Source organism: Salvelinus alpinus, chromosome 27 (genome assembly GCF_045679555.1).
Source record: "Salvelinus alpinus chromosome 27, SLU_Salpinus.1, whole genome shotgun sequence".
Classification (NCBI taxonomy): Eukaryota; Metazoa; Chordata; class Actinopteri; order Salmoniformes; family Salmonidae; genus Salvelinus; species Salvelinus alpinus.
The window spans coordinates 38,040,337-38,059,142 of record NC_092112.1 but is presented as its reverse complement, the minus strand read 5'-3'; the positions used below and the strand labels follow the sequence as shown (position 1 = coordinate 38,059,142).

Genomic DNA, 18,806 nt, shown 5'->3' with positions numbered 1-18,806 from the left:
GTCTATAAGGTTCCACAGTTGAGAGTGCATGTCAGAGCAAAAACCAAGCCATGAGGTCGAAAGAATTGTCCGTAAAGCTCAGAGACAGGATGGTGTCGAGGCACAGATCTGGAGAAGGGTACCAAAAAATGTCTGCAGCATTGAAGGTCCACAAGAACACAGTGGCCGCCAAATGGAAGAAGTTTGGAACCTCCAAGACTCTTCCTAGAGCTGGCCGCCCAGCCAAACTGAGCAATTGGGGGAGAAGGGCTTTGGTCAGGGAGGTGACCAAGAACTCGATAGTCACTCTGAATCAGTGCAAATTAAAAAAAATAAAACAGTTTGGGTGTTGTGGTAGGGAGATTTAATACTGAGCTTCAACCGATACCTATATATTATGGGGACTATCAGCCCCACAATAATAAGTGTATTGACGATGTCGTCCCCACAGTGACAGTATGTACATATCCCAACAAGAAGCCATGGATTACAGGCAACATATGCACTGAGCTAAAGTCTAGAGCCGCTGCTTTTAAGGAGCGGGACACTAATCCGGACGCTTGTAAGAAATCCCACTATGCCCTCCGACGAACCATCAAACAGGCAGAACGTCAATCTATTGGCCATGTACCACTAGTCACTCCTCACTATTGTGTTCTGCGGCCTTTCATTGGTTGGCGGGGCTCTGGTTTTCCTGCTTCCTGTTACCAGGAGAACAGAACTACCTGACTCCACAGATGAAGCGGAAGGGAAGTGATTGTGACCATCACGAAGAATGCCAGCAATCTGAATCTGAAAGTAGATGATAGTAACAGTTCAAGATCAACCGAACTGTAGATCATGACCATGGAGGTTTCACCGTGGGACATTCCGGTTGAATCTTATATAACAAATAATCTCTTGTGGGAAGACTACATAAACATAAATGGTATTGTAGATCTGTCATGATTTGTTTTTTTTGGGGGTATTTTATTAGGATCCCCATTAGCTGTTGCGAAAGCAGCAGCTACTCTTCCTGGAGTCCACACAAAACATGAAACATGACATAATACAGAACATGAATAGACAACAACAGCTTAAGGACAGAACTACATCAATTTAAAAAGGGACACGTAGCCTACTTATTAATACATACACACAAATATATCTAGGTCCAATAGGGGAGAGCCGCTGTGCCGTGAGATGTTGCTTTATCTGTTTTTTGAAACCAGGTTTGCTGTTCATTTGAGCAATATGAGATGGAAGGGAGTTCCATGAAATAATGGCTTTATATAATACTGTACACTTTCTTGAATTTGTTCTGGATTTGGGGACTGTGAAAATGTCTGGCCGGTTAAGTGTGTGTGTGTCAGAGCTGTGTGTACGTTGACTATGCAAACAATTTCTTATAAGCGGAAGAAGTGATGCGGTCAGCCTTTCCTCAACTCTTAGCCAAGAGAGACTGTCATGCATAGTATTTATATTAGCCCTCTGATTACAATGAAGAGCAAGACATGCTGGGCCAGCTGCAGCTTAACTAGGTCTTTCCTTGCGGCACTCAACCACACGACTGGACAATAATCAAGATAATAATCTTAAAGACAATAATCAAGAAGACAAAACTAGTGCCAGCAGGACTTGCTTTTTGGAGTGAGGTGTCAGAAAAGCAGAGCATCTCTTTATTATGGACAGACCTCTCCTCATCTTTACAACCATTGAATCTATACGGTTTGACCATGACAGTTTACAATCTAAGGTAATACCAAGTAATTTAGTCTCCTCAACATGTTCAACAGCAACACCCTTCATTGCCAGATTCAGCTGAGGTCTAGAACTTTGGGAATGATTTGTACCAAATACAATTCTCTTCGTTTTAGAGATGTTCAGGACCAGTTTATTGCTGGCCACCTATTCCAAAACAGGCTGCAACTCTTTGTTGAGGGTTTCAGTGACTTCGTTAACTATGGTTGCTGATGCATATATGGTTGAATAATCAGCATACATTGACACACACGTTTTGTTTAATGCCAGTGGCATGTCATTGGTAAAAATAGAAAAGGGTCTAGAGAGCTGCCCTGCGGTACACCACATTTGACATGTTTGACATTGGAGAAGCTTTCATTAAAGAAAACTCTCTGAGTTCTATTAGATAAATATCTCTGAATCCATGATATGGCAGAGGTTGAAAAGCCATGACACATGTTTTTTCAACAACAGGTTATGGTCAATAATATCAAAGGCTGCACTGAAATCTAACAGTACAGTTCCCACAATCTTCTTATTATCAATTTCTTTCAACCTATCATCAATCATTTGTGTCAGTGTGCAGTATACATTGAGTGTCCTTGGTAGTTACAGTCGTCTCATTGCTGCAACTCCAGTATGGAATCTGAAAAGGCGAAGGTCGAGAGCCATGCATCCTCCAAAACACAATCCAACCAAGCCGCACTGCTTCTTGACACAATGCCCACTTAACCCGGAAGCCAGCCGCACCGATGTGTCGGAGGAAACATTGTACACCTGGCGACCGTGTCAGTGTGCACTGTGACCGGCCAAGGAGTCGCTAGAGCGTGATGGGACAAGGACATCCCTGCCGGCCAAACCCTCCCTAACCCGGACGACACTGGGCGCCGCCCCATGGGTCTCCCGGTCGAGGCCGGCTGCAACAGAGCCTGGACTCAAACCAGGAACTCTAGTGACACAGCTAGCACTGCGATGCAGTGCCTTAGACCACTGCACCACTCGGAAGGATTCATTTATTTCATTTATTTTTAATACATTTGCTAAAATAAAAAATAAAAACTGTTCTCGCTTGGTCATTATGGGGTATTGTGTGTAGATTACTGAGGATTTATATATATATTTTTAATCTATTTTAAAATAATGCTGTAACGTAACAAAATGTGGGAAAAGGGTCTGACTACTTCCCAAAGATTTCACAGATTTTGACTATGTTTAAGTTTTGCAATGGCAAATTATGTAAAACCATTGAACTGCAATAAATTCAGATTGGGGGTTTGTAAAGTGTAAAAAAATGTTGATTACATACTGAGCACAGGATAATTACATCATCGACTTGATAACCGCTAAAGCGGGAGCATTTGAGCTGAATAAATATCCAACTGATAAGAATTCACAGTTTGATAAACAATGAAACCCTTTGATAAATGATTCTGTCCCTTTACGTTCCATGAAACGAAGACCCTCTCCACTCCTCCTTGCTATCCAGCCAGGTCACCCGTGATATAAGTCAGTATTCAATGTCCATCCATGTCTGAGGACGCCGGGAGGTGATGTGTAAACCGGCCACTAAGGGAAACAGTGAGCGCTGCTACCTTCAAGTAGGTTTTGGTTTTGCTAGGTTGGACAGCGATGTTGGATAGGCGTAAGCATCTGCCTCTGATTCCGAGGGTTGCAAGTTTGAATCCAGCGATAGAAAGTTTTTTCTGATACTTTTGTTAAAGCCTATCCCAAAACTTAACCCTTACCTTAACAATTCAGAGTTAATGCCTAAACCTAACCTTAAATACCTCGACATTTTACGTTTGAAACAATTTCAAAATCGAATTCTGACATGAGACAGTGAGAGCTGGTTGTGCTATCAGCCTGCAACATCTTAATGTTACAAACTCTTAACAAATTCAGAGAGGGGACATATTCAGCTGTCTATTCGTAGTGAGGAAGAAGACACATGATGATCATACAATGCTGGGATGGCAGGCTGGTTAATTGTATGCTTCCTTTAGAAAAGCTGCATCTGACAAAAGATGTGAGTCGCAGGGCTAGCCCAGAACAATAGGCTCACTATCATCCTGCCATAGGAAGGAGGACAAGCTATTGTAAAAGGCTGTAATTAACGTCAGTGGTACCAACAGCTAGTGTATTCATATTCAAATCCACTGCTCAGTTCTTTTCACTACCTTTTCTAAAGAGTAAAGACCACTGCTTGCTTAGACACGTGTGCATGTACACACACACACGCACATACAAGTGTACACAAATATGCATGCACTTTTGCACATGCGTGCTCTCTCACACACACACGCACTCACACACGTAAGCATGCAGACACACACCTACAGGTATACACAAACATGCATGCGCGTATGCACAAACACATACACACACGCATGCATGCACGCACAAACGCGCACACGCACGCGCACACACACACACACACACACACACACACACACACACACACACACACACACACACACACACACACACACACACACACACACACACACACACACACACACACACACACACACACACACACACACACACACACACACACACACACACACACACACACACACACACACACTTACATTTCTATGGATCTTATCCTCCAGGTCCTGGTTGATCCTCTGCAGTGCTGAGTAGCTGCTTTGTATTCTACCAGGAGACACACAATGACACCGGCTTACCAACTCACACTATTAATAATTGAACACTTTCTGCACCCATTGGATTAACGATGTCTCTGCTATGTATCCATCATGATAATGTACCACCGTGTTAGTTTTAAGGCTTTACCCTTAAGAGGTATTCAAAGACTTCTTGTGAATGTGACTATAACATGGGGCATATTTCCCGAGAGATGAACACACAAATCAATGCAATGAGATCCGTGAGGGTGTGGTTTTGCAGTTTGGCACACCTGCGTAGTTTGTCGGTGAACTTGTCGAGTTCCTCCTGGGCACGGCGTAGCTCTGTCTCCAGGTACTGGCGGGTGGAGTCAAACTCGCTCTCTAGCAGCTCCAGCTTGTGGGTGGTGTAGGACAGACGCTTCCGGAGGTCCTCCTTCTGCTCCTGCAAAGAGCTGCGAGGGACACAAACACACACCAGGCATCAGACATAGTTGAAGTAGCATATTACAAGGGTATTCTTCATGTTATATTATATGCATATACTGTATATTTGATGATACATCGAGTATAAATAAGATATAATGTGAGTCGTGTGTGATGATTCATGAACAGCATGCATCATACAGTGGTGATGTATAAATGAGGAGTAAGCCCATTAAAAGCAGAAAGGATATATATCTTGTGTAAAGGAGGCACATGAATAATGCATATGAGACTCCACGTTATGATTCTATATGCAGCTAAGGTACAGTACATTAAGGTTTGGATGCCTTTGGCTTCCCAATAACATTCAGCTCTAATACCTAATAATCTACAACCTTGCTGCATTGCACAGAACACTACCGTCATCAGCCAGAGTGGTTACAGTGACTTCCAGGATCACTTTCAACTAAGGCTTCGTCCCAATTGGAACCCTATTCCCTATGTAGTGCACTACATCTGGCCAGAGGGCTCTGATCAAAGTAGTTCATTCTCTGGAATGGAATGTTGGTGTTCTGTATATTTGACTGTGATATGTGGTTGTCTCACCTAGCTATCTTAAGATGAATGAACTAACTGTACGTCGCTCTGGATAATAGCATCTGCTAAATGACGAAAATGTCCTATTTTCCTATTTTTTACTGTGTTGATAAAAAAAATTGTAAAAAAAAATATATATTGATGTCACAAATGTTTGCACTGTTTTTTAATTGAAGTTATAGCGTTTTGCAAAAAAACATGACTATTTGTCTCTCTAAATTGAAACCAGTGATAGATTTCAAACAAATACAGTGAAGTCCGAAATTATTGACACCCTTAATAAATATGAGCAATAATGCCTGTATAAAATAAATAATTCAAATATTGAACAATATTGTATGCTCCAAAAATGTTGGAAAATTTTATACTAATACAATTGCTCAGAGAAAGATAAATGAATGGTAAATAATGTATTGTGAATCATTAATAATGATGAGTGAGAAAGTTACAGAGGGTCAAAGATCATACCCCCAAGACACACTAACCTCCCTTGTTATTGGTAATGGTGAGAGGTTAAGCATGTATGATCTTCTAGCTCATCATTATTCATGATTCATTCAGGGTTATCGGTCATCATGGTAGCGTCCACATTAATGTCGAAATGTTTAGAAACATATTCTATTCTTATTCATAATAAAAGTGACTCCAAAATGACACAATACATCATTTACCTTTCGTTTCTATTGGGCACAAAATAGTTTCAAACACAAACAAAACAAACTGCAAATGCATCCAACAAGTTTGTCGAGTCACAAGCTTGATCTAGTGATTGCGTGCTAGGAATATGGGACCAAATCCTACACTTTTGACTACTTTATTTCTAAGAATCTCTAGGGATGTCAATAATTTTGACCCGTCACTTTTTGAGAAAAAATGATCTCTTTCTCTGAGCAATTGTAGTAGTATAAAATATTATAATTTCCCAATTTTTTTGGAGCATACAATATCGCTCAGCATTTTAATAATTTATTTTATACAGCCATTATTTATCAAAGGTGTCAATAATTTTAGAACCACTGTGCATGTTTGTTATTGAACAACCCCATGCCATGATTAGATTAGAAAAATCACACCAATCTCTTTCATAAATTCTTTATACAATAAAAGCTAAATTACCAACATTTCTGATAATGAATATATACCGTTTTGGAATTCAACTTTTCCAATATGGCTCTATGAACTGTAATCTATCACAGGAATATATGTTGACGGCTCAGATTCACGGGATAGTGATCTCCAATGTGTCATTCACTGAGACAGCACCCTGTGGACTATTTATAGAGCCTCGGCACTACCTGGGATTCAATGTTATAAAGGGTAAGTGTGAGAGGTAAAAGGAAATGTATCCCTCCCCCTTTTGATGGATCTGAGTGTCCATGGCAGGCTAATGGGCCTGTATTGATGGACAGATGGAGGAAGGATGGTAATGACTATCTGTCGGGGATCACAGATAACGGAGAGTGAGAGAGAAGGCGAGAGAGAGAGAGCAAGCGGTGAGAGATGTGGTCACCCTGCTCTCATCCCTCTATCTACTGAACAAGATCATAGAAGGAGGGAGAGGTTAAGGGTTCAGACCAAGATAATGTAAGAGGATGAAAATGAAGATGTTTCCTTTCAACAGTGAAGTCCCTAAATTAAAGGGTGATACAATTTCCATTTAAATGTTGTTCAATCATGGAGACGTCAGTATCTTGAATTAAAATGAATAAAGTGACTGTGTAAATTACATAAATTCACACGACCAAGGCAAACACATATACAAAACAAAAAACGCTCCAATCTACATTCCAAACACACAGACACACACACACTACTACAGCACACACACACAAAACGCAACCACCAAAGCCAGACGATACACATGCAAAAAAGCTCTATAGCTTCAAATTCCCATTAAGGCAAGCAGAGCGTGAACTTAACACATGAGAGAAAACTAAGCTATTGGTTCGGAAATAAAAACAAAAGTCAGTGGACTGATAATGCCATTATTCACTCCTAATTGCCTAAAGTGTTGAATATGAATCATTTCCAGACAACGCTCCGGACACCATTGCACTTGCTCCAAGTCTCACACCTAATGGTTTCTGACTAAATGGAATAACAATACCCTAATATTTGAATAGCATCCCAATCTCAAGTCAATGGTTACTCCAATGTGTTTTTGGCAGTGTTTGAATGCTTTCCATGCCATAACAACCCCCCCTTGCAAGGTACTTGCAACACGATACATGGCACAGCACAGGTGTTTGTTACGTGACAAGAGCACGAGCTTATAACGCCAATCACACATTAGTGACCTCTGGATATGGCCACTGAGTCACACGGTAATGAGTGCTGCCATTTCAATGGCAGTCGGCGATGAGAGAACGATGAGGCGGGATAATGACTCTGTTTTGGAGAAAGAACACTTGAATTGTTCACCACCACTTGACAAAGATGGGGGGGATGGAAGGACCCCAGTGGGCGGATGGAGGGATGGAGGGATGGAGGGATGGATGTTCTGCAGCATTCTCTCTTACCTCTTTTTCTGATGTTTACTGCCATTTCGGGAAACTTTTAGGGCCGTTTTGCCGACATATATCTTTTTCATGGTTTGTCTGCTGTGTTCGCTCCCTCTCATGTGCTTTTTTGTTTCGAATCGTCGTTGGGAGTGGGGCCTATTTTTCTCGTCGGAGGGGGTCAGTTAAGTTTGCCCTGTTGAGTGACTTGTCTGAGTGAGTTTTCTACCTCTGCTGTTCCTGTCAACAGAGCAAAGAGACAGTTCAGCAGCCATTAAAAACCACAACAGTGATTAGACCGAATCATCCAAACAAATTCATTTCTCAAGTGTACGTGCAGTGCATACTGGGAGAAACGGACACATCTTCACTTCTTCACTCTCTAGCGTTAAAGCACTATGACAGGGGTAATGGACTTGCTCCGGCAGGGCCCACTTCTGTAAATATTTCTGCTCCCGTCTCGAATGGGTCCACAGCACAGGTGCGGCTGTCATCAGGCAGACAAATTGTGCGGGTGATGAGAGGAGACAGACTTCGGCTTGATCAAAGCACCTCCGGGTTTAGAATAAGATGGACTCTCAAGCCCTGAACACAGCGAAGCTCAAACACAGCCACAGTGATGGAGGGCAAGAGTGGGCCTTATAAACGTCATACTAAGGCTGTCACATAGATGCATACACATACATGCACGTGTGTACATACAAACATACACACAGATGCACGAACACACACATATACTGTCATTGAGAGATCATTTGTTATGCCCCTTGAGTTGAGGTGAGTCAGGGAGACATGTATTCCTCCAGATGGTGACAGCTCACCCTCACGACTGGGGCCTTATCAACTCCAGCTGCTCCCCTCTGAGTCATCACACACAATGTGTGGGTGTGTGTGTGCGTACGCGCGCGTGTGTCTCTGTGTGTGTTTGCGTGTGCACATACATTTGTGTGTGTGTGTGTGTGTGTGTGTGTGTGTGTGTGTGTGTGTGTGTGTGTGTGTGTGTGTGTGTGTGTGTGTGTGTGTGTGTGTGTGTGTGTGTGTGTGTGTGTGTGTGTGTGTGTGTGTGTGTGTGTGTGTGTGTGTGTGTGTGTGTGTGTGTGTGTGTGTGTGTGTGTGTGTGTGTATCTCACCAAGACTCCCACTAAATCTAAGCCTCGCTGGGAGAGAAATTAACAATGTTTTCTAGCTGGGAGGTAACGCACAACTTTCACTGACACACGCACACATTTCTCTTGGTGTCAAACTCCCTCACTAAGTCTCCTCTGAATGCCCTTTATGACCCAATCCTCTCATATCAGAGAAAACATACACTGTTCTCGATTCAGATGGAGCTGCAGCAGCCTCCCACTCATGTGCCATGCTGACATTTCAGAGGAGGGCTGAAAATGAAGGTATTGAGAGCAGCGAGAGGAGGAGGGGGTGATGAGGGGATGAGGTAGGAGGGAAGAGAGAGAGCAGGGGCTGCAGGGGAGGAGAGGGCCTGCCTTTCAGATCTGCCATCCTGCAGTAAAGAGGAAGAGGGAGAGAGAAAGAAAGAGAGAGACGGAGGGGAGAGAGAGAGAAAGAGAGAGAGGTGATGAGAGAACGAATAAATGAGAAAGACAGAGAAAAAGAGAGAAATAACGAAAGGGAGCAATGAAAAGAGAACCAAGCATGGCTCCCATCACTCCGTCTCTCCCTGCACTCGTCTACCCCAGTAGACCGATTAGCTGGCAGGAAAGCCCAGATCGCAGGCCCAGACTCAGCATTAAAGCGGAAGCCCTGAGTGGCTGCCTGGCTTACTCATGTGGCTTGCCTTTAGACAGCCAGAGTATCTGCCCTAACCACACAGCCACAGCTCTACTCTATGTCACAGCCAGACCACCATGGAGCCAAAGCTCTATTCGGTCCCGCAGGAGGTAGACAATCTGCAGGGTCTGCCATGAGGGGTTTCCTTAACACATGACTTGACCAGTTAAAGCAGGGCTCCAGGACCTATAACCAAGGGCCAAGACTCTTTCCTGCCCACATATCCAAAAATGTGGGCACAATCAGAATGTGGACAAGATCAGGACAAAGGACGTATTTAAGAACCAGGTATAAATGGGGCTGTAGTTTCCATTTCCAAGCCACCACATCCTACTACTTCCTTACCAACAGCATTGGGCTAATTACTGGGAGAAGGGATTTCATGCACTGTTGATGGCACTTAGCTAGGAGAAGGGGTTATAATCAAGCCACAGATCCTGGGAGGAATTTGAGATCAGCGGAATGTCGAAAACCTGATGGAACCAATGTCGTAAAAACGACACAAGCAAAAAAACGACACGAGCAAGTGTGCTTACACACCCAAAATGGAAAACAACACACGCACACACACACAGAGAAAACAACACACACACACACATACACAGAGAAAACAACACACACACAACGGACGGAAAACAACACACAAACACATGCTGTTCCGAAATCAAAACAGCCTCTGCCTGCAGGCATATAAAACATGTTATGGTGCCAAGCAACCCTACAGGGAATTCTCCATTCTCCTGGAATTTGATTTGTTTCCCCAAAGTTACACTTAAACTGAGATGTAGAACTTTTCTGGCAGAGTAACACTGAGTCACAGATTGTAAAAACAGGTCATTTTTTTCAAAAGGAGGACGTGTTATGGTTGACTTTGTCACACATTATGAAAGCAAAAATAATTAATAATTAATTCAAAAGGCAACATATCGTGGAAAATATTCAATACTTAGACAGACTGAGACAAACAGTTTAGAAAACTGGTTAAAGTCATACAAAATACAACATACTCACACAGAGAGACCAGGCCTGCACAACACATTGTTTGTGACTGTAGCTGAAATGGACAGGGAGTGATTAGGCACATTGCTCGGCGGCTTGTGTGTTTATGTGTGCGTGCGTGCTTGTGTGCGTGCGCGTGCATGTGTGTGTGTGTACTGTATGTTCACGTGTCCACACACAGGATACTGTAGGCCCCAAAAGAAAAGACAGCTTAGGAAAAAGAGGATGCCTCCATAACAAGTCGTCATCCTAACCCAGGAACAAAGGATGTTAGTCTCTCCATACACATTAAACCTAGTCCAGTACAAAACAGCTATTTCAATGGAAATTCTCCATGGAGCATGATTTCTAATCCAAGACTAGGCTTAATCTGAGTTTGGGAAACCAGGCCGTTGTTTGAATAACAATACAAAGAAAATAAATGTCAAAAACGAGAGGATCAACATCTCCTTCGCAACCTATGTGTAGGCCTACATTATTAGTGAGCCTACCCTTTCCTCATGTACACCAGCATCCCACAGTTTTAACCAATGTTGACCACCCGTTTAGGGTGGAGGGGAGACAGAGAAAGAGAGACAGAGCGAGAGAGAGAAAGAGAGAGGGAGCGGGGAAGAGTAATGATGGTATTGAGACACAGTAATGCCCCGCAGAGGATCCGTCAATATCTCACATATTATGAGTGAGAGAGAACGAGAAGATTGAGAGAGAGAAGAGAGCGAGAGAGAGAGCGAGGACCATCCGGTGACAGGTCTGTCTTCTAACGCACTGAGGCATGTTTGAGAAGCTCATTAGCGAATAGCCATCTAGCCCAGTTCAGTCCGTGAGACAGTCTCTACCCAACTCACTAATTCTGCATTCAACACTGCATAGCTCCTCACTCCTACAAACCATGACAGGGCCATAGGGCCATCTCTCGATAAAATGTACATCTACTATGTCCGGCTGAGGCCAAAATACATACAGGAAATTAGAGACAGAATGAGGACACACAGTGGAGAGATTTCAACACGTTTCATAATGTTTTGGCTGGGAGACTGGGGTCACTGGCACGGTAGCACTGAGTGAGGCACTCTGGGGGTTGGAGTCAAATCTGTCTACTTTTTCCCCCTTTGCCCTGCTACCCTGTCTCTCAAACAGAGATTTGTGAGATGATAGGAAAAAATGGTATGTCATGGAATGAAGGGTACCGTAACAGTTCTGTGCAGGTTGATGTTTATTGTTATGAGTCTTGTCTTGGAGGCATAACTGAGTGATTTCCCATTAGATAGGCCAGCTGCAAAGAAAACATTTCCTATTTATGGTCGTAATGTAAGGTTAGGGTTAAGTATTAAGGTTAGCAGTGTGATTAAAGTTAGGGATAGGTTCAAAATCAGATTTTATAACTTTGTGGCTGTGTCAGCGAGTGACCAGTCTGTAGAGCTGCCTCCAGAACAACATTAATGATGAAAAATACTAACCTGTGATTTCTGTGGGTTTATTTTAATCCTGCCCACATGCCCACACCTGGCAGCACCCAAGTAATCATCAATTCAGAGCGCAGCTGCACGAGACCTGATCGTAATGCCAATGCTCAATTTGGTTTGACATTCGAAATCTCTATGGGGATAGTTAGGGACCATCAGTAAATTACACAATGTACATGGGACAATATTTAAAAATTCCAATCACTTAAAAACCTCAAACCCAGTAACTACAAGGTATAACCTTATAATCGTTAACAAATATATATTTTCTACACACTAAAGAAAATCTACTATTTACATAAGAATTATATTTATTTTAAGTAAATGGGAATACCTAGTCAGTTGTACAACAGAATGCATTCAACTGAAATGCTTCTTGCACATTTAACCCAACCCCTATGAATCAGAGAGGTGCAGGGGGCTGCCTTAATCAACATCCACATCTTCAGCACCTGGGGAACAGTGGGTTAACTGCCTTGCTCAGGGGCAGAACGCCATATTTTTACCTTATCAGCTCAGGGATTCGATCCAGCAACCTTGCGGTTAATGGCCCAACACTCTAACCACTAGGCTACCTGGTTAGTCAGGTTGGATGGGTGGGCATATAACACAAATGTCCAGCAATTCGTAACATATCATATGTTTTGCAAATTCGTAACATATTGTACGAGTTGTAATTCGTAACATATCATACAAAATGGATGATAGACTTCCACTAATTAATACATATCAGACCAAACGTAGCATATCATACTAATTGGAGTGTCCCGGATTTACTTTCACTATGTTACGTCTGCCCCAGTGTGCAGGTTGTTTTAGCAGCACATCCACCCCTCTCTCAAACGGCTAACTCCGCCCTCTCGTGGCTCAGGCTGAGGGCCTGAGACATGAAATGATCTACCCCAGCTCGGAGGAGGCTCAAGTAGGTAACTAGAGATGCTGCTGACAGTGTTTTTGTGAGATGCTGGACAAAAGGCCATTTTAAGATGCTGGACAAAAAGCCATTTTGAAACCATCCTGAGACGCCTGCCATGTCTACAGACATCCCCAAACAAACAGAAACACAAGTCTCTAAGAATGGGCGCACAACTGGTAAATAGTAGTTTATAGATACAGTCAGTCAGGTGACTAGCTACTGGCAGAGACTTCTATTGCAGTAACGTTGAAGGACTCTGGCTAGTATTACTTAGCCAGCTAATTGTATGTGGAGGTGTATTTTACAACTGTTTAATAAATTCAATCAATCAACCAATATAACATTGCAGTAAGAAGCTAATGTTAAACTATATGCAGTCATTGCGTTAAACAGAGCCTACCTCAGCAGGAGGGGAAAAAATAAGCTACTAAATTCTCATAATACATTTTGAATTCCAGAGAGTAGGCTACTGGTGAGACAGTGGTGAGGCTGAGGCAGGCTGCAATGCATGCAGGAGGAAGCAGAGGAGACAAAGAGAGAGGAAAGAGAGAGAGAGAGAGAGAGAGAGAGAGAGAGAGAGAGAGAGAGAGAGAGAGAGAGAGAGAGAGAGAGAGAGAGAGAGAGAGAGAGAGAGAGAGACAGAAAGAGAGCAAGAGAGAGCGAGAAAGCAAGCAGGGAGATGGTCACTAACAGTTACCACAGCCACAAAGTCCTAGGTATGGCTAAACCCCACCTATTTTTACAATTCCTCTTTTTGATATCGGATTTTAAACCTAACCTTAACCACGCTGCAAGCCTTTTTCCTAACCCTAACCTTAATTGAAGACCAAAAAGCACATTTTTGTTTTCATGAATTTTTTCGATTTATAGCCAATGTTTACTTTGTGGCTGTGGGAACTAGTGACAACCGGTACCCTGAGAAAATCTGTACTATTCTTATCAAAAAGTTAGGAAGTTAATAAAATAAGATATGATTCAATATGAACATCTCCACATGGTCTATCTTCCCTATAGGTCTACATTAAAATGCAATCAACCATGCAAACAACCATACAGTTCTAAAAATGTCAAATCAGGAAGTGCAGCCCTTTAAAGATAGGGGGGAAGAAAGAGGGGATAAGGCCACAATCCCTGCTCCTGATTATGAAATGTTTCTTTATGTCAATCATGTGCTGTGAAGCCAAAGACGAGAATAGAGCATAACTTTATCGTCCAATGTAATGTAGATTTGGCACTTGTGATGTTGTACTGTATAATTAAAGTGCCAAACAGTTAGCGGCTAACACCGGTCACAGAGGTGACGATAATCAATAGTGTTGGGCTGTTGGTGAAACAGTCCATCAAATGAATTTACCCTCCCTGGTGTTTTGAAAAGCAATTTAACCTCGTAAATCTTAAAAATCTTTACACAGTATATTATAGCCTAGGTATATAGAACTACGTGTTGCAGCAAATCAACCAAAACGAAAGAGAAGACTAGCTGATCGTAGATGGAAATGTAATGAAGATGTTGCATTAAAAACTATATAATTGAGGGAGGAACAATAACATTTTAGAGAGGTAATCAAATTTACCAGGACTAATTTAATAACATGAGAGGGGTATGAGAGGTTGATAAGGAATGTTCATAGGATAAGAATACTTTTAGCTAGGTATCACTATCAATCAATTCATTAAATGTATTTTTCACAAAAGTGCTTTACAGATACAGAGCCAGAACCCCAAAGAGCAAGCAGTGGTTGGGAAAAACTCCCTAGGAGGCAGGAACCTAGGAAGAAACCTAGAGAGGAACCAGGCTATATAGCTCTTGTTCTCCCTCTAAATGACAGTGCACTGAAGAAAATGATTTGTGGCTTCCCTGAAACCACAAAAGACTTCCCAGAACAATATTAGAATATCAGAGTGCTAAAACACCACTGACACATCCTAGTTCACACAACAAATCTTTAAGCACCTTATTAGCAAACCTTTCAGCAGAGCATTTTCTCTCGCTTTCAGAAGAGGACAGTTGTGTATTGTTGTGTATTGTTTAAATACAATATACGCCACTTCATATTTGACATGTTCACTGTATTGAACAATAAGCCAGAAAAACAATCGGTGGTATAACTGTACCAGTGTAAATGCATATAAGTGAAGCTACATGCTCTAATGAGGCATTCTAATAGTATCCTTAGCAAATCATGAACTGTATGATCATTGCAAATGCTACTCAAGCTCTAAGCTACACCGATGTGAAGCAAACTGAAACTGCGCAAACGTACAGTACCAATAAATGACACACAGACAGACACACACACCATGCCAACCCCAAATCCCAAATCAAAGACGTTCCCTCCGTTGAAGAAGCAGTACCTTCCGCTGGTGCTCACACAGAGCCTCATTGTGAATCGCTGGTCCTGGTGATGATGACACAGAAACCTGGCTGCCTGCTGCCTTCTGCCTCCGCTCCTCGCTGTATGTGTGAGGGGAGCAGTGCTGAGGGTTTGTGTGTGTGTGTGTGTGTGTGTGTGTGTGTGTGTGTGTGTGTGTGTGTGTGTGTGTGTGTGTGTGTGTGTGTGTGTGTGTGTGTGTGTGTGTGTGTGTGTGTGTGTGTGTGTGTGTGTGTGTGTGTGTGTGTGTGTGTGTGTGTGTGTGTGTGTGTGTGTGTATATTTGTGTGTGTGTGCTAGGGCTTCTGGTGAAAGCCCTGCTGTGTGATCCAGAGCTGGCTTACTCAACTCCGATAAGCGTGGAGAAACCCCCAGTTGCGGAGGAGAGGAGAAGTGGAGAGAGGGAGGAGAAAGAGAGATAAAATAGAGGGATGGAGAGAGAGAGAGAGAGAGAGAGAGAATAGAGGGATAGAGAAAGGAGAGAGAGAGAGGGAGGGAATATAAAGTGATAGAGACTAAATGAGAGAGATGAGAGAAAAAGAGTCAAATATAGAAAGAAAGAGAGAAAGGGAGAGACAGAGAGAGGGAGGGAGACAGAGAGAGACGGATCTGAGGGGGCTGCTTCGTGCTTCGCAGGCAGGCAGGGATAGAGGCAGGCAGGGAAGAACAGAGAAAGAGAGCGTCATTTTACCTTATGGTGTTCATCTGCTCATCAGGAACCTACAAGGAAATCACAGGAGATTAGATGAACGGACGAGTCCATTGGCCCCGTAGACTACTGCCAAAAGCATTGCTAGTCGCAGTTGAGTAGCAACACACTCAATCACACACACATTTCATTTCACACTCGCACTCTCCGTTTCCATCTCTGCTCTCTCGCCCTCACTCACTCCCGCTCTCTCTCTTTGTTTTCTAAATTCTCTCTCTCCTTTCCTCTAAGTCTCTCCTTCTCGCTATCACTCATGCAGAGAGCACGTCAGGCTATATCTGCATTTAGCAAAGGTGTGAAGAGAACAATCCTGTCACATTAAGAGGGAGAGAGAGAGAGAGAGAACGAGAGAGAGAGAGAGACTGCAGATACATAGCAACCCCCCCCCCCCAATAGACGCTGGCATTGACTCAATATCTGTAATGAGCTGAAGGAAAAGAGAGAGAGCGAACAAAGATATAAAGAAAGAGAGGGGAGAGAGAGAGAGGAAAGAGGGAGAGAGAGAGGTGGAGGGAAACAGGTGGCCCCATCTGTTGAATTTCACATGTTATGTCACCAGGCGGTGGGGAGGAATGAAACTCTCATCTCCACTGCAAGCTGGTTGGATTCTCTAGGGGGGAACCCCCCACCCCACTCTCTCTTTCTCTCTCTTTTTCTTTCTCATCTCCATCCGCCCCTCTCTCTCCCTCTTTCTCTCCCTCCCCCCTCTCTCTCTTTCCGTAAATATCTCTCTCTCTCCTCTTTCCCTCTCCCCCTGTCTCTCTCTCTCCCCTCTTCCCTCTCTCAATCTCTCTCTCTCTCTTTCTCTCTCTCTCTCACCCCTTATACATTATGTAACAGGTGAGATCATGCTATACAAGGAATTTTCATCTCCATTCAGATTTAGAGTTCAGTGCTAACCAAGTGGCAGGGACATTCAGCGATATATTATTGAGCTATCTCATGAATAATAGTAGAACTTCATTGTCTATTGTTTTCAATGAGGAAAAAATATAGTTTAATATACCACGTAATAAAAACTAGGGTGTATTCATTGAAATATACTGAACTAGACAGTTCACACAATAACATTTATAATGTAGTTATATATGTATCTAATCCGAACAGAAAGAGTGGGAGGCCCCGGTGCACAACTGAGCAAGAGGACAAGTACATTAGACTGTCTAGTTTGAGAAACAGACGCCTCACAAGTCCTCAACTGGCAGCTTCATTAAATAGTACCCACAAACACCAGTCTCAATATCAACAGTGAAGAGGTGACTCCGGGATGCTGGTCTTCTAGACAGAGTTGCAAAGAAAAAGCCATATCTCAGACTGGCCAATAAAAAAAGATTAAGAGGGGCAAAAAAACACAGACACTGGACAGAGGAACTCTGCCTAGAAAGCCAGCATCCCGGATTTGCCTCTTCACTGTTGACGTTGAGACTGGTGTTTTGCCAGTACTATTTAATGAAGCTGCCAGTTGAGGACTTGTGAGGCGTTTGTTTCTCAAACTAGACAGTCTAATGTACTTGTCCTCTTGCTCAGTTGTGCACCGTGGCCTCCCACTCCTCTTTCTATTCTGTTTAGAGCCAGTTTGCACTGTTCTGTGAAGGAAATATCCTTCATCTTTTCAGAACAAGAATAGACTGACGAGTTTCAAAAAAAAGTTATTTGTTTCTGGCCATTTTGAGCCTGTAATAGAACCCACAAATGCTGATTCTCCAGATACTCAACTAGTCTAAAGAAGGCCAGTTTTATTGCTTCTTTAATCAGAACAACAGTTTTCAGCTGTGCTAACATAATTGCAAAAGGGTTTTCTAATGATCAGTTAGCCTTTTAAAATGATGAACTTGGATTAGCTAACACAACTTGCCATTGGAACACAGGAGTGATGGCATCCATACACTTATGTAGATATTCCATGAAAAATCTGTCGTTTCCAACTACAATAGTCATTTACAACATTAACAATGTCTACACTGTATTTCTGATCAATTTGATGTGATTTTAATGGACAAAAAAATTGCTTTTCTTTCAAAAACAAGGACATTTCTAAGTGACGCCAAACTTTTGAACGGTATTGTATTTCTATTCACAGTACCAGTCAAAAGTTTGGACACACCTACTAATTCAAAGGTTTTTCTTTATTTTTACTATTTTCTACATTGTAGAATAATAGCAAAGACATCAATACTATGAAATAACACATATGGAATCATGTAGTAACCAAAGAGGTGGTAAACAAATGAAAATATATTTTATATTTGAGATTCTTCAAAGTAGCCACCCTGTGCCTTGATGACAGCTTTGCATTCTCACAACCAGCTTCATGAGGTAGTCACCTGGAATGCAATTCAATTAACAGGTGTGCCTTGTTAAAAGATAATTTGTGGAATTTCTTTGTTTCTTAATGCGTTTGAGCCAATCAGTTGGGTTGTGACAAGGAAGGGGTGGTATACAGAAGTTAACCCTATTTGGTAAAATAAGTTCATATTATGGCAAGAACAGCTCAAATCAGCAAAGAGAAATGACAGTCCATCATTACTTTAAGACATGAATGGCATGCAATCCGAAAAATGTCAAGAACTTTGAACGTTTCTTTAAGTGCAGTCGCAAAAACCATAAAGCGCTATGATGAAATTGGCTCTCTTGAGGACTGCCACTGGAAAGGAAGACCTAGAGTTACCTCTGCTGCAGAGGATAAGTTCATTTGCTTTACCAGCCTC

The 18,806-nt window shown here is 42.5% G+C and overlaps 1 protein-coding gene across 1 annotated transcript in view; it reads right to left on the bottom strand.

The window, feature by feature from the left end:
• The window catches only part of LOC139556511 (brain-enriched guanylate kinase-associated protein), a 30,913-nt gene extending 14,432 nt beyond the window's left edge, over positions 1–16,481 (bottom strand). The window contains 5 exon segments of the mRNA XM_071370558.1: positions 4,293–4,359; positions 4,625–4,786; positions 15,374–15,420; positions 15,422–15,473; positions 16,081–16,481. Coding sequence (XP_071226659.1) covers positions 4,293–4,359; positions 4,625–4,786; positions 15,374–15,420; positions 15,422–15,473; positions 16,081–16,094 — 342 coding nt within the window. The 5' untranslated portion in view covers positions 16,095–16,481.
• Positions 16,482–18,806: the final 2,325 nt, after the last annotated feature.